Source organism: Planococcus citri, chromosome 3 (genome assembly GCF_950023065.1).
Source record: "Planococcus citri chromosome 3, ihPlaCitr1.1, whole genome shotgun sequence".
NCBI lineage: Eukaryota > Metazoa > Arthropoda > Insecta > Hemiptera > Pseudococcidae > Planococcus > Planococcus citri.
In genome coordinates, this window is record NC_088679.1 from 44,638,993 (window position 1) to 44,655,566 (window position 16,574).

General features: G+C 35.1%; 1 protein-coding gene and 1 non-coding gene across 7 annotated transcripts in view; both read right to left on the reverse strand.

Moving 5' to 3' along the window:
• spen (split ends) overlaps positions 1-16,574 on the reverse strand; it is a 110,578-nt gene that overhangs the window by 17,286 nt on the left and 76,718 nt on the right. For 4 of the 6 annotated variants that reach the window (XM_065354705.1, XM_065354704.1, XM_065354703.1 and 1 more), the window contains 8 exons: positions 5,147-5,341; positions 4,589-4,777; positions 2,410-2,589; positions 1,910-2,049; positions 1,331-1,553; positions 762-888; positions 214-394; positions 21-127 (listed from right to left, as the gene is read on the reverse strand). In XM_065354705.1, the coding sequence (XP_065210777.1) occupies positions 21-127; positions 214-394; positions 762-888; positions 1,331-1,553; positions 1,910-2,049; positions 2,410-2,589; positions 4,589-4,777; positions 5,147-5,341 (1,342 nt within the window). The remainder of the gene's footprint in view (positions 1-20; positions 128-213; positions 395-761; positions 889-1,330; positions 1,554-1,909; positions 2,050-2,409; positions 2,590-4,588; positions 4,778-5,146; positions 5,342-16,574) is intronic. The other 2 variants (XM_065354706.1, XM_065354708.1) reach the window with 1 other exon arrangement.
• LOC135842176 (small nucleolar RNA SNORA16B/SNORA16A family) lies at positions 14,485-14,623 on the reverse strand. The gene has a single exon (XR_010558079.1). It is a non-coding gene; the product is annotated as a small nucleolar RNA SNORA16B/SNORA16A family (small nucleolar RNA).

Consider the following 16,574-nt stretch of genomic DNA (forward strand, 5'->3'; position numbering starts at 1 on the left):
AGGTATTTGCGAATACTCACTTGTTGAAAAAACACTAAAGCTTTTCCTTGAGATCTGTCTATATCTACATGCGTCACATGACCAAACTGGCTGAAAGACCCACTTAATTGTTTTTCGGTAACACAGTCTGCGAAAAGGATTACATCGATTAGATATACGATACACAACAATCGATAATGCGATTGATAAAGCGGGTATTATGATGATACATACCTGCAACGCCTGCCACCCACAAACAATTGGTTGCTAGCGATTTTCCATACCCCAAATTAATTTTGTTGCTTCCAAAATATTCTCCATCCATCGCATGCATAGCCTTAACTACACTACTAATATCACAGTATTGGCAAAATGCGTAACAACTTGTAACACCTTGTTTCTTTAAATCAATATCCTGTAACAAAAAATAAACCAAAATTGTTAGAAAAATCTACGGATCAAAACAGTGAGAAAGGCGATGTTTTGAAAAATGATTACAGCTCAGGATCAGTTCTGTGCTTTATTTAAAAGAATCTTAAAGAATCACTAAGTTACCCCCGAAACGAAATTATACTATCAAAATTTCCATTTTCACTGAATCACAATGTGACGTTCAAACAATAAAGAAAAAATTACATCAACACTTTTCTAAAACCTTTCAACGTAAGAATAATCAGCAAATTTAAAATCGGGATTTTTTTTCTCTTTTAGCACGTTATATCGTTAAACTGAGTATTATAACCTATTGGAGAGTAAAAAAAATTAATGTTTAATTCACTTACAATAATTTCGCCAAATTTTTGAAACGTATTACGGAGATCATTAACAGATACATCTTTTTCAAGATTTCCTATAAATAACGTTCGCGTTGCTTTTGGATGATATTCATCCAGCTCTGCTTCGATAGGTCTGCAAAGTATAAAGTCAAATTAAACAACTGAATGTACATAACATCATTACTACGCATATTATACATTTTACACAAATATTTTCGAACCATAAGGTAGTTTATCTTTCAGCGTGACAGTACACGAATGTAAATTTCGAATTTTTGATCATATGAAAAGAAAGGGATAGGGGGGAGCAATTTTTATAAACAAATACATCCGTTTTTCAGCCGCACAAAATTATTACAAAAGTCCTTCCTAGGTAAGGTTGGTAAAGTGAAAATATATCCCAAACAATCGCTGAAATCGTTGTAAATATAGTATAAATTTTAATAAATATGTTTGAATTCATAAAAACCAAAATTTAAATTCACATTTTTTTTTTTGGTTGAAAAAATACCATGTTGAATAAAATCAATTTCATCTTCAATAAATTACAAGAATAATTCCAAATGATAATTTACCTAAAATCATTATCTTCAACATCATATCCATGATATATGGTGACTTCGATTTTAGAACCAAAAAACAGTTTATCGTGCGAAACTTGCAACGCTTTCTCCACATCGTCTGCTTTTTTAAAACAAACGATGGCATATCGATTCGCACCCTGGCCTAGGACTTTCACAGATGTTACTTTCCCATGTTTCTTGTACTCGTGGTATAATCCATCTTTTAGGCTGGAATCTGAAACACACGTTGAAAATGGAAAATTTTAAAAAAGCCTGCATTATGCAAATACCCCGGTAGTCGCGTCGATGTGATAATGGAAAATTTTACAATTACGTTATTCTACGTGGAAAAAAATACAGGAAGCTTCTTCGTATTCATGGTCATCGTCCACAGTATTAAAATTATATGTATTAGCCTTCGCGCATCTTTATTCTCGCTCACTCACCCTTCCTATTTTATTAACCTCATCATTCTACTCGAAAAAGCCCACAATGGTGCTTTATCGATTAACAATAACATATTATCGTCGAAATGATCGATTAAATTGAAGAATGAAGAGAAAAGAAAGAAAAAGAGAAACGTGATCGTACCACTGGATCTTGCTGGCAAATTTCTGACACAAATTGCAAGAGGTCTTCTATCATCAGTATGCACAACAGGACTACAATTTGTTAACGGCGTAGATATAGTGGAATGAACAGTGACTGTACTTTTAAGACTACCATGATGACTGTGAAAAAAAAAGCACAAAAACAACAAAATTAATTAATGTTTCAATTTTTACATCAGAAACATCTTTTTTTTTAATAGACAAGAACTTTTCCTACTCTCCTTTTTTATTTTCAATTATTTTTTCCTTTACTTTTGAAAAAAAATAAAATAAAAAGCAGGTCTCAACAACGTGAAAAAGAAATGTTGAGGATCCCAACAAGGAGACCTTTCGAAAATAGAATCGCACCTCTTCCTCTGGAGGAAACTTTCAAAAATTGAAACTCTCATCCAGAGGGACTCTTTTATCATCGAAACATAGTTTTTCAGATGTACTAGCTCCTCAGTCCAAGAGGTAAAAACCATATTCAACATGACGTACCTGTGCGTAGAACAAGATCTTTCGGAAATTGCCGCGCTTGAAGAATCTGAACTAGAAGAAGAACTACGAGAGTGACTTGAACTGCTACTAGAATGAGATCGAGATCTACTTGAATCAGAATTATTGGATACGCTTTCGCTGCCGTTCGATCCGCGCCTTCGCATGACTCTACATTTTCTCCTGGAAAAAATAAATTTTGATCGTAAGTATATAGTTAGAAATACGTTCGTTGTACGTAAAAGAACTCGTCGATAAATTAGCTCTGTTTAATTAAAATCGGAAGTATTTCTGATTTTTTTCGCATTAATTTCTTTTTTTGAACCTCACATTTACATAGAATCATCCTGGTAGTGGATTGAATCAATGAGACCGAATTCTTCGTAATTTTCAAGAAGGATTGCGGGCACACAATAAACATTGAACTTATTTCAACGAAATAGCTGCCTATAATTTAATAGGCAGGATTTCCGTGCTCTAAAAATGCAATTATACACAACTCCTGTTTTGCAATTATTCTACTGAATCGGTCAAAATTCGACTTTTGACAAAAATGTATCGTGCCAAACTGGAGATTTTATTGGTGAAAAAGAAGACTCAAAATTTAGCTAAATCATCGGAAAAAGAGTGAAAATTGGAGTAATTTTTTGGCCGGAAACCCGTCCATAGGTTTTTTGATCGTTAAATGAGTTCTTAAGTTCGAAAAATACGCAAAATTGACAAGAAGAGAAGGAATACACTTGGATTTTTTTTTAGTAGGGGATTGGGGGATTTGCTGGTTAATGCTTAACCGGGGGGGGGGGGGGCTTTGAAAATTTCAAAATCGATTTCGGAGGTGAAAAATCTGAAAAATAATTCAAAAAAATGGTGGAATTTGCACGGATTTTGTTTCCAAAAAACGTAAGTACCTACGTATCGATTATTTACGCCGCGTCAGCAGTTGTTTTTTTAGAGGAGGCGTGCAAAGAAGCGATAGAAAACAATCAAACGACCTCAAAATCTGTTGTAAGGTAAACATATCAGCCTTCTGATAATATTTTGAAATTCGCCATTTGACTTCGCAACGGTAAACGCTAAATCGAGTTGGAGGGCTTAAAATTTCACTACGTGCTTTTTAGATCATTTGGCATTTCATCAAATTTTCGAAGAAAAAGTAAATATTAACCCAACGTAGTAGATACTCTACTGAATAAACATTGATAACGCCGCTATCCCTCGTTCGTCAAAACTTTGGTCTTTCCTCTCTGTCTGTATGCGAAGACTCCCACACAATTCTTATCCGTAATATGCTTCGATTATCGAGATTTTCACATAAAAACAAAATTGGTAAATCGCTTCCTTGTTCTTTCTAAGTAGAAATGATACCTAGGTGTTTTTTTTAAGCCCAAAAACAAAACTTGAGCTTCATAAGTTGAAAAAACAAAACACTGTAACTTCGACAAGACTGTTATTAATAAAAATTATTTCAAATTTTAATGATCAAGACAAATGATCAGTAGCCTCCAACAGACTGGATTTCAACATCATTCATTGAGAAATTTTGTTTAAAAATACGTTTTCAAACTTTAAACAAACTTTTGAAAGGCGTTTTTTGAAAAACCAAAACCTTATAGCCAAAATCACGACTTAAACAAAGCAAATAGAAAACTGTATTGTATTTTTCAAAATTCATAATGATGACAACGTCATTAATTATCATCAACTTTCGTAACTTAAACTACCCGCATGATTTGAATACGTATAAAATACTTGTACACCTGTTTAAGTAACACTTTAAGTATGAATCGTTAAAAGCGTGTTGCAATTTCAGGTTATTACTTTAGCACCGAGTACTCTAGCTCTCGATATATGAAATATCGAGAGCATATTCATTCGACTGTGCAATGCAATTAATTAATATCCGGATTGGATTCTACTTTACAAAGGTATTCATAGATTAAATTCTTAGGGCCATACCATATTCATGGACTTCACTCATCAAGTAGCAATAAACATTTCAATGATTCAAATTTTCGATAGGAAATTTCGCACGTCTCGATCATATGTACAAATTACAATAAATTCATTTCAAAAGTGTAGTTTCTTGGCTACTTGGTAAAATAATGTCCAAATACGGCCCTTTTTGGTGCAAAACTATACTCTAAAATAATATAGGTGTTTCAAAAATCGGATGCAAAATTACCGTGATTTTGGATGTTTCTTATGCACTATGATGACTGGAGTGCTTTCCCTCCGCTCTTCTTGGTACGATAAAATTTCCGGCGTGCTCACGACAGACGACGAATACCTCGAACAATTGGTACCTTCATAAGAATTCCAACTGGTCGTTGTAACCGTCCTGTGATGAGTGGAAGGAGTTCTTGCAACAACGCTACAAAAAACAGAAAAAACAACGGGCTCAAATTAGATCATTCGATCGTCTACAAGTTGTTTTTTTTCTGATAAAAGTTAAGCGAAAAATTGATTCGGATGTGCCACATTTAAGCCATATCGCGAGTCTTATGCTACATTAAAATCTCCTCACTCGTACAAGACGAGCTAATTTGTGAAAAAGATAGATAGGTCTTATAGGAACGCGAAAACAGTACACATTCAAATATTCGATTACTCTTTACATAGCAATTGTACTAATTTGATTGACTAACTACTTCAACGATACGATTTATGCATTCTATTGTCCTTAAAGCGACATCCGAAGAAAAAAAACTACATCCATGTGTATTTTGAAAAACACACTCACCTATCTAAAATCGGAGTGTAATGTGAAGGGCCGTTTCTGTACAACCTATCCCTTTCGCGAGTTCTACCTCTTAATGAATCGGAAGGACTAACTACGTGGTAAGCTGATGGAGGTCTTCTAACATAATTTTCAGTACCATCTCGACGTTCGTAAAAATGACTAGATCTATCGAAGGTGGTAATTTCTTCGCTCGGCCTGTAAACACATATATAACAAAACGGTCAACAAACGATACTGAAAATACTAGAAAAACATCTCGCAATAACTACACTACACTTCTAAAAATCCTACAATCTAATTCGATGGCTCTCGTTGAAAATGAACAACAGAACGAAAAAAAAAACAAATGAAAACATACATAAAGTACTCAAAAACTATCGTCACTTGCTCTCGTTTCTTCTGGTGCGTCTACCTACATAACTCGCTCCACCTGTCGCTATCGCTACAGCAGATGGCAAAGTAGATATGTGAAAATTACCAACAAATTTAGGTGTTTTATAAATTACGTAGGCGGGTGTAGGGAGAGTGTATATTATTGAAATTCTCACACGTAATACGTTGAATCGTCAACAGCTTTGCACTGTCTCATGAAGCAGGTAGCATGCAAAAACTGTTCCCAATATCAATGCATCGATCAAGTGAAAGATCTGATCAAATCACACTCTTTCTCGCCTTCCACAACCCCGAATGATAATTTCATATTTTCACTAGAACGTTTACTACTTGATTATGGATATTTCATTTGTCGACGAAGTTCACAACTGATTTTCGAATAAAGTACACCAACCAATTGAGCATTCAGGCTCGACGAGGCAACGCAACTGAATTTTTATAGAAATATTAATTCAAGTTATTGTTCATCCATTTCGAATGGAACAACGTTTTTTGGATTTCGCGAAGTGATACTGGTTTTACGAGGCATTTTCATTTACAGATTTCGGTTCAGTCAGGCCCAGGCCCTAGACAGTACAGTTCAGTTCGAATGTCCGATTCTACATACGCAATAAGATCTTTCAAAATACGAGTAAAATTCAAAAATCCAACTTTAAAACTGAAACATTCGACCACATTTATACAAGTTTCGGTCAGATCTGACTAATTATTTCGAAGAAAAAAATTCATGACATATCATGTACAAGAAACTCTTTCAAACAGCGTAAAAATAAAGGAAGTATGTAATACAGCACAGCATTGAAAAATCAGCAAGAGAAAGATCATAATGTTGGGCAAATCCACAATTTTTTAGGTGCATAAAATGAATAGGTACTTTAATGTTTCCATAAAACTGAAAATGAAAGAGGCACTTCCACTTTCCTTTCTGTACCTACTTATACTCAATATTTTGATGGAAAAATTCTCATTTATACATAATCATGTACGTACAGAATGTTTCATAAAAAAAAACACACGATGAACATCGTTAGTCCAACTGAATTTTCAAACATAAAATTGTTTACATTTTGCAAAAAAGAAAAAAAAACAAATATTATTTACAACACCAAGCCAAAATTGCGTGCATATAATTATGTACATATTATTTTGCAATCATCCTTGACCCATACCACACCGGTGCACTTCTCAGTCTCCAATGAAATACGATAAAATTAATTGAACCGATACTTCACACAAACAGTTTTCCTATCAATATTTACGGAAAATTAATTCTAGATTTTCTCACATTAAATTAGATACGTTTTTTTTAAGCAAAATTTTTCGAACAACACAAAGCGATGTTCGTTCTTGAGCTGAAATGAAGTTCGTAAGTACCTAATTCATATTCAAATTCATGATATTCGATCTCAAACGTATGTTTACAGGAACCTCTCGAGGAGTCCGCCTCCGATTTGGAGACCGCGATGTTTGGAAAGACCATGGTCTGAACTCTCCATAGTCAAAATTTCAGCTTCCCAAATTTATTTTTCAATTTTTGCATTGACCGTTTTCCGCGGTTTTGCTTTTTTTTTTTTTTTTTTAATAAAAAATACATGTTTTATAAAAATTATCTAGTCCCGAAACTAATAGGTAAGATTAACTCGTCACGAATTTTACTATTTTCGTAATTCTGGAGCCTACAACCCGATTTCAGATTTCTCTACAAAGCGTAGAAATTCATTTGGGGAGTTTTTCGCAAGTTTGGTACTAGTTAGATTAGTCAGAGATCGGAATTTAGAAATTCACCTATACATTCAAGAAGTAAAAAACAATTTCTTTTGGTGTTGAAAAATTGCCGAGGAGGCTTTGCTGAATTAGTTAGGCATTATTTTCATCATTTTCATTTTCAAGATTCAAAATTTACATTTACCTAAATAACAAAAATGAAAAACTGATTTATTTTGAAAAATGGCACAATTCGGTTTGGAAGGGTTGGTATTACTTTTAGGACTAATTTTTCATCATTCTCACTGAATAAGTATGTATTTTTTTAAAAAAACGACTCAGACTGAAAAGGTCAATTTTCAAATTAACCTAAATTAACCTAAAAATCGGTTAAAAATCGAAAAAACAACTTGGGCAGCTGACATTTCGGTATAGTGGTTTCAGACCTGAGACCAGTCTCTTTCCAAAAATCGCAGCACTGTTCAAATACGTATAAGGCGGACAGCCGAACACCTCGAGAGCTTCCTTTGTTAGAAAGTGTTTTCAATTTTAAAACTATCTCTCACATTTCACATTAATCTCGAAAAAAGAGAAAAAAGGGCTTCCTTCTCTTCTCCGCCCCATAAAAATAAGTCCCCAAAAAGGTATCGAACAAAAAAAAACTTCAAAATAATGACAATTACAGCATTCAAATTTGAGACACAAAGGTATAACCAGGAGTTTACTTTGATTTTTACAATCAAATCACTGAATTTCAGTCTTTCAGACACCCCAAATCACAGTTCGTTCAAACATGAGACATGAATACACCCAATGCGACAACTCGCGTTCAAAAGAGGACTAATTTCGTTTTAAAATCGGCCAATTTTACCTAACCAAAAAATGGATAAATAACACAGAGTTTGCCTATGAAATACTTATTTTCGGCAGAAATTCTAATCATCGATTACAGATCGTATCGTAATCAGCTAGAATATCATTCTTTCAATTTCGATGATCTAGAATTCAACAAATCAACAAAAAATCGACCCATCCAAATCACACAACTTGAGCCTTCAACAATAGGCTACAACACAACGACTCTTCGTTTTGTTGACTTATCGTAATTTCAAGGAAGAAAATTATCACCTCTACAGGTAAAAACTTAGTTCCAATACGCAATAAAATTCACCGTTATTACGTAAAACCCTAACGCCTAAATCAAACAAACCGAATCAGGGTATCGATATCGAACGCTTCCTTGTAGCGATAGTAGCGTAAGCCACCTCTGCACGAGCGTCGTACTCGTAGATTGCGTAGTCGTACCATCGCATCGTACCGCGCCATTCCACTCACATTTCGTGCTACAAAGACAGCAAAGGTAAAAGGTAAGCGAGTAGTATGACTCACCTTCGCCTTCACCGCGTTTCTTGGCTTGGCTCGCCTTCTCGCAAGATAATATCGCATTATACCAAACACGTATTAACACGATACGCTCGCTCGCCGTAAGGACGCATCGCGACGCGAAGGCAGCTTTTACAGGAGGTGAACAATTGTTATGTACTTAGTTTACGATGCTTTTAAAAATACGAAAATTGAGAGAAAAAAACGACGTACAAATCATGAAATCAAAACGACATGTTCTTCAACCAAAACTGTTGACGAGTGGTGAAAATTCACAGCAATAGTACACATTAGGTACCGAGCGTAAGTAATGAGAAAACATTTCAAGTTACGTAATGCATAGGAGAAAAATAACCGTCTGGCAACGCGATTCTACTCACACAAGTCGTAAATTCTCAGCAGTTATTTCTCGTACATACTACATACGTAATGCAGTTATAAACACATTTCAAAATCATTGCGGATCACATTCGCAAAAACCAGTGATCCGATCTTTCTCACAAAATACGAGTAATACTGACAGTTGAAAGACGATCTCGATTCGACGATGGAAGGATCCATCCATCTCTTCGTAGCAATTTGTCAATCGTTGATCGATAAAACGCCGTTCGAACAAATTGCCAATTAGTTTCGCGGTTACATTTCACCATGTCTTCTGTATTCGCCTGTAATTCGCGATACAATCGTAAACTCGCAACACAATTTACGATACGATTTTTTTGGCAGCTGCCACCATAGACGATTAAAGCACGTTGGCGGTCGAGAAGCGACCAACTGTTTGAAATATACGCAAATGTTTTGAAAATCATTCGTCAGTCAGCCTCGTAGGTAGGCTTATCTTCTGCCTCGAAAAACGCCTAAGAAATTGCGAGGCGTCTTCCACCAATTCTTAATATTCTTAACATAACCACGTGTAAAAGACGCCCACAACTCGTAAAGTAGGATAGCGTAAAGAAAAACCCGCCACATCACGTTGGACGTATCGACGTTCGTTGAAAGCGTTGCGAAACTCGGTACACTATACACAGAGCGAAAGAGCAAAGACCTGCAATTCGTTCAAGAACACATCCAATCTACACAAAGAAATAACAATTTTTTTTCGTCTTTCGGCTTCTCTGCTGCGTTGCTTGTATTTTCTCTTTCTCCCTGCTTCAAACATCGCGTGAGTTTCTTCATTAGCAATACTAATGCTGTACATTACAAACCACATATTGTACGATCATTCGTACCTACTCCTGACACAAGCATAAGCTGCTGCATAATGCATGCGCATACATTATTCGTGTTAATTATCATTCCAGGACCAAACGCACCAAAACGCAGTGATAATTTGTCGCATGATACTTTTTTCCATACCTTGGGACGCATAATCACGATAAATGAGTAAAATTATACGAATATACATCTCGCAAAATATGGCGAAATTCAACTTCGTTAACAATATTCTGTTGGCAATGGGAAAAAAATGGGTAATTCTACTTTCATATGTATATAAGCTGAAAACTGTATAAGCCCTATACTTGGACAAAATTTGAAAATCTATTAGAAAACCCCATCGTCGTTAAGTTTTTTCATCAGATTGAAGGAAGAGGGGCAGGATGTATTGTACGCACTTGGACGCCAAAATTATAGCACCCACCAAAAAACGCACAGTGGATACAAAAAGTATTGCCACACCTCATCAAAATCGACGTCACGGGCTCAAATTTTAAGATAATTCAATTGAGAAAATTAAACTACAATCCTGTAGAAAATTTAATTGCCAGGAAACAAGGATATTATCATGTTTTACCTACCTTCAAATACCAGAATGAAAAAGTAGGGTAGATTTCTTCATTTTTTTCATTTTCGAGTTCACTTACCTGGCTGAATTTTTGAAGATAGCTTGAATGTGCAACGGATCTTTTTTGTAGAGAATTAGATTTCCAGCCAAAAAGGTGCGCCCGTACATTCAAAATATTTTCAAAATTCAAGGAGCTATGTGATTTGAAAAACAAAAAACTGAAAAAGCACATTTTTTCATTTGCTTTAAATTAGTGCAGCATCGTCAGTTTTGAAGATAGCTTGAATCTGCAAAGGACTTTTTTGCTGGAAATTAAATTTCCTTCATGATAGTGGTTCCATTTCATAAATCATCTCAAAATTTCAGCCTGTAAGCAAATCAATTTCAAAAAATGGCGATTTTTGCTGAGGAGTGCCAATACTTTTTATGTGGAGCAACTTTCTGAAAAATTGATTCATAAAGAATTATCAAAGACACACAAAAAAACATTTACTGCATTCACCTCTGATATGCCCGAGAAGGAAGAAATTCGTTCAAGCAAATTCCAACCAATCAATTTCTGAAAACAGTTTCGAATGAGAATTATAGATGACCAGAAATGCAGAATTTCAGTCCTACATTTTTTTAGCGCAGGAACAGAAGGCAGTTTTAGCTCATCTAAAAACAGCTAATTGTAACAACTCCCATAACTTTTTTGTAACTTTTTTTTTACAAATTTACATTTTTATATAATTGGAACGAAGAATTAGTATCGACAGAATTTCTCGAGAAAAAAATCCACCTTTCATGACTTTAAAGACACCCCGTAACCCCGTATGGTACACAATCTGGGAAAATTTCTCGTGCATTCAGACAATAAGCACCGATCAATTTTTTTGTTCTATTTCTGTTTTCAGTTTCACGGCGACGAAATGTGAAAAAAGAACCTTACCACGCAAAATCACATGTTTTATTTGAGTGAGAAATGTGATCATGAAACAGGGTGTTGAAACAATAAAACTATCTAAACTTGACGAATTCACACAAAATTTGTCAAAAATGCAATATTAGATCTCTGGAAAAATTGAAAAGTATCAATTCCAATTTCTGTTCTTCGTTTGTCTGTCTACAGTTTTTCTCAAGTTACAGTCTCAGGTTTCAGTTCCATTACTTTTTTTCTCTTTTAATTTCTGAACCAGTTCCAGTTCTACCCCTACCATCACGAGATACTCAAAACTGTTTCAATAATTTTTCCACGTGCATCGTTCATTCGAAAAAAGAAAGGCGCCAGACATGATTAAAAAAGCTGAATAAAGAAATAGAATGTAAGTTTTTTCCTTCATATCTCTCGTTTTCTCAAAAAATACAAACTGATAATCTATTCGAATCGCATTTTATCTCTTTCAAAATGAGAGCAAAACGAACACATATTTTTCCCTTGTATACCTGCAATCTCGCAGTACCCATGTTCAATTCTAAAAACACAATTTTTTCGTACAAACATTTCACTTACTACTTAGGTATGTACAGTGTACACTGAAAAGCTGTTTTTTCTTCCAAGAGGGGGGGGGAGGAGGGGATGATTGTTTAATATCACTAACCCTTCAAAATTAGATGAAAATACGTAGCACTGTTCAGTACCTGTAAACTGTTCATTTCACAAGAAGACACTCGGTATGTTTTCACTAAAATGGTAGGTATACTTCACGACAAGGACGAAAAAAGGGACTATCTCAAAAATTTCACATTTAAACTGCTCATTTTAAATTCCATAAAAATGAAAATTATCACAGGAAAACCGAATACGACGACTATTTTGAGATACTTGTGGGTTGGACAATTATCAAGTCCAACTGTTTTTAAGAGGGTCAACTTACAATTCATTTTTGACTCGTGAAAGTCAACATATGTTCACCTAATGGTTTGGTATTAGGTAGTAGAGGTAGTAGGTAGGTATAGGTACCTACTGTAACTCGAAGAAAAAACAAAAAACAGGGGAAAACGTTGAAAAAATAAAACCAAACACCTTTTTGGTACATTACGTGAGCTACGTAGTTCTAGTTGACGGGTCAATGATTTTAATTTTTAAGTGTACTTCTAATTTCCTCGAAAGCATTTAAATTAGAAACACCTGACAAAAAATTAATCTGTTCCTTCAAAAAAAAAAAAAAATAGTTCTCAAATGAAACACTCGAACGTATTGAAAAAATATTTCGAAAATATTCACCTCGCATTTCCTTCTTTTACTTATCAACATTAAACACCGAGCAACCATATATCCATCCTGATCCATAGTCATAGTGATGTCTATTTAAAAGTTAATAGACGAAACTAGCGGATACAGACCAATTAATACGTGAAACGATTTCACGAGTAGATTAGTTACTGACTGTTTCATTTCCTTTTCACCAGATGATCGTAAACAACGACGACTGCATGTTTTTTTTTCGACTCTCGTGAAGTGGAGATGTCACACAGAGAAAGCAGGGTACTGCAACACTACCTCCTTCCCTCTTTCCTCAAAAAACAGCGGATAATGATTTCTTGATCTACTTTTTAAACTGAAAAATGAACATTTTAACAATTCTTCCAAGTATTTCATTTTTTTCCCTATGATTATTGGATTTTGCTGAGGTGAAGGTGGAAAGGGCTGAATACAAACGTAAAATCCAATTTTCATTAAAATTTTAGGCTTCTAACAGTTCTAACCACACCATGATGACAAGTGTCCACATCAAGCATATCTCATCATATACACAAACCAATAAACTACCAATTACTACCACGACTCCATAACCGACCATTTCTGCTCGCAAACATATTTTACATAGGAAGCTAAGCGACTACAAATCGCATTACTTCATTGCCTGCAACTGTCGTTTCAATTTAGTCATCCTTTTCATCCTTCAGGTTCATTCTAAATTTCCTCTCACATCTCACTAATTCGCTATACGGTTGGTTATCTCGGATACATCAACTGAAATTTAAACTGAAACACAAGATACGCATACAACACTCATTCGAACCTCTCGTTTGCCCACAAATATGGTGCCTTCATACGTCAAAATGTCATACGCAAACCGTACAAAATTACCGCAATATCGTATTCGAGAAGCACAGCACAACATAACACATGGTAACATTCCCATCCAATCGACGTTCTGCTGCCGTTGTCTTTTCCAATTATATATCCGGCCTCGGCCTTCGTGCAACAAATGGCAAACAAATTCGTAGACACAAATTTCATCTTTTAAAAAAGCCAAATAAAAACGCATGTTCTTTACCTACAGGTACTACAAAACGGATGCCATTATGATACACTTTCAACGCAACTACACATACTCTAATGCACCTGTTTTTTTTTTTTTTTTTTTTTTTTTTTACCTAAGCTCGTCTCAAGTTCAGTATACGCAGCAGTTTGTAATAGAAGAATTACCTCGAGGATAGAGAGAAATACACACCTATATGGACGAAATGATACGTGTATACCTACATAACATTTTTGTATACAGTACACAACCCACACCAGTAAGTACGTACATCATTGAAGCCATACAACGAACGAGACCATCCATCACTCCATTTTACCCCTAAATGATGGACATCACATTTACGTGTTTCGTTACAGTACATATTGCGACCCTACATTAGGAAAATAGCTGGCCATTTTAAAAGGTATGTTCGTGTTTCAAGTTCCATTATCCATATCCATTCATTCATGTACACGACATTTCATCAGCTTATATGTACTTATTACAGCACTTACTGCTGCGTATTACTCTGACACCGTCATCAACGTGGTACATAATATAATATTGGCAATAATGGACAAAGGTGGTCGTACAAAAGAGAGCATTTCGTTTCTTTGTCAAATAAGCTAAAAAAATCGATTGATAGAGGATACATTCGCAATAACAGAAAAAAAAATCGTCAAATGCATTAGGCAATCAAATGGAAATCACACTTTGCACGGTACAGTAATCATTTTTGCGCACACCAAAAAATAGGCAATGACTTATTGATTCGATCATTTTACAAATAAATTTCAATACGTGCATCATTGATTTACTGTACACTATAATATAGGATTTCGCGAAAATGTCTTCTCTCTGGGTAGTGCTGAAAGAGCATTTCAATCGCTCATCAGCGACCGTCAAAGGAGAATATTATTATAGGCTATATTTTGAACACAAATATCTACGTAGAAGATTAATGTGCCTTCGAATAGCCAAACGTTGAGTTACTCGAAAACATTTTATTCACTCGTCAAATCACAAATATGCGCGAGTTCAAAAGAGTCACTAGCGTACATTTTCTTGTTTTTCCCGCATCATAGTCGTAGGTGAGATAAAAATTCTGATGAAACCAATTTCAAAATCAACAATTCTCCTTCGAAAGATATAAGAATGCAAAATTTTGAGGGAACGATGAGTTGATTTTCATAATGGTGCGCAGAAATTAAAAAATTCAAACAGAAAATTTTCTATTTTGGGCTTTTTTTCGCATCTTCCGATCTTTGTGAAACTATTTCCTTGTTCCTCACTCTTTCATAACTTTGGACGAAGATTTTTCAGAAATGAGTTGCTTCATCCAACATACCTAGTGTAGTGATGCAAGTTCGAAAATCCCGCACTACGACGAACTAATTCATCGTATACTAATGAGACATTATCCGAGCACTGAAAAACCTGAAAAATCCAGCACGAAATTTCAAATGCCAAGTCATTCCTCCTACTCCAGCAAGATGACAACTACAACCAAATATACCTATTACCACGTCTAGTATAACAGTATACAATCTTTCGACTAATTTCCATAAAAGCCGACTCGATGACGAGGTTTTTCGTAGAATTGAGAAAAAACTACGCTGATAGTATAACGGATAATCTCGTATCTACGTTTCAAATTAAAGATTTTTCTACCCGCTAAAACCAGAAATGACGTTGGAATAACTCAACTTTACCATTTCTCAAATTCTCAATTGCTTGCAGATCGCAGAATAACGTTTCGCTATCTTTATACCTACATTCAACATCAATGCCTTCTTTTGCGGTCGACCACGATCAGCACGTCATACGCATAACGTTATGCTCATGAAAACTTCACTCGCTGACAGCAAAATACAGCACATACAACTTAAAAACCAGTCAATAACGTCTGGGTATTTATAAGCCATCCGTTAACGATTAAAATGACGCGTTTATGGCGTCTAAATAACTACATACCGTGTTTATGCGTAAGTAATTGTGTACATGTAGTGTACATACGCTCGTATATGAGGCCACCACAGCAATTAACTTCTTCATTACTGTGCACGCGGCCCGCACATATTACAATACAACTCGTTGTACGTCGTACAGGTATATTCGCTCAGGTAGTCTACTACAAAATTACAAAAACAGAATTCCAAATTTGGTACTGTTTTCCACATCAGTGCCTTTCAAACTTGAGGGGAGAACAGACGAAAGTTTTTGAAAAAAAATTATCATGTGGCACAGAACGAAATACACCTTTTAAAATTACACAAACCAGAATCTTATTAGAATGAATTGTTGAATAAATTCAATTCCAGACAAAACAGGGCTGGAAAATTTGACAAAAAGCGTAATAAACGTGCAAATACACAATGAATTCGTCGACCTACAGATGGAAACTATTCATTCGAAATGTAAGTCCAAAAGAAGGGAAAGCAACGTTTTTGGAAACAAGATTTTCTCAGGATTAAGAAAATGCGAAAGTTGAAAACTGTTTTTCCGAGAGAAAAAGCTCACGTCCCGTAATAATTCACAAACTACATTTTGACATAAAATTTACTTTACATCCTCAGCAAAAGAAATTCTCTGATTATCAAAATCTCAGTTTTCTCGATGTTCATTCCTTCCCTCCAATCGATAGTTAACGCTTTTGAAGACGTATTCGAACCTTTAGCTGACGTTAAAGATTCCCCTCCCCCTTTTCAAAAAATCTCACAAAAAGGGATCCAAATGAAATTCAGCGGAAGAATGCGCAGAACGCTGGAGACACTTTAACCCGTCACCAATTTTAACTCTCAAAAATTCACTAAAATTTGAAAAATGCATAATTCAGCATCTGAAATTATTTCAAATTTCAGTACACAACGATGTAATTTTAGATGCTCTTTCAATTTTTCTCGGTCTCAACTCAAAACTTGTCATCTGAGATATA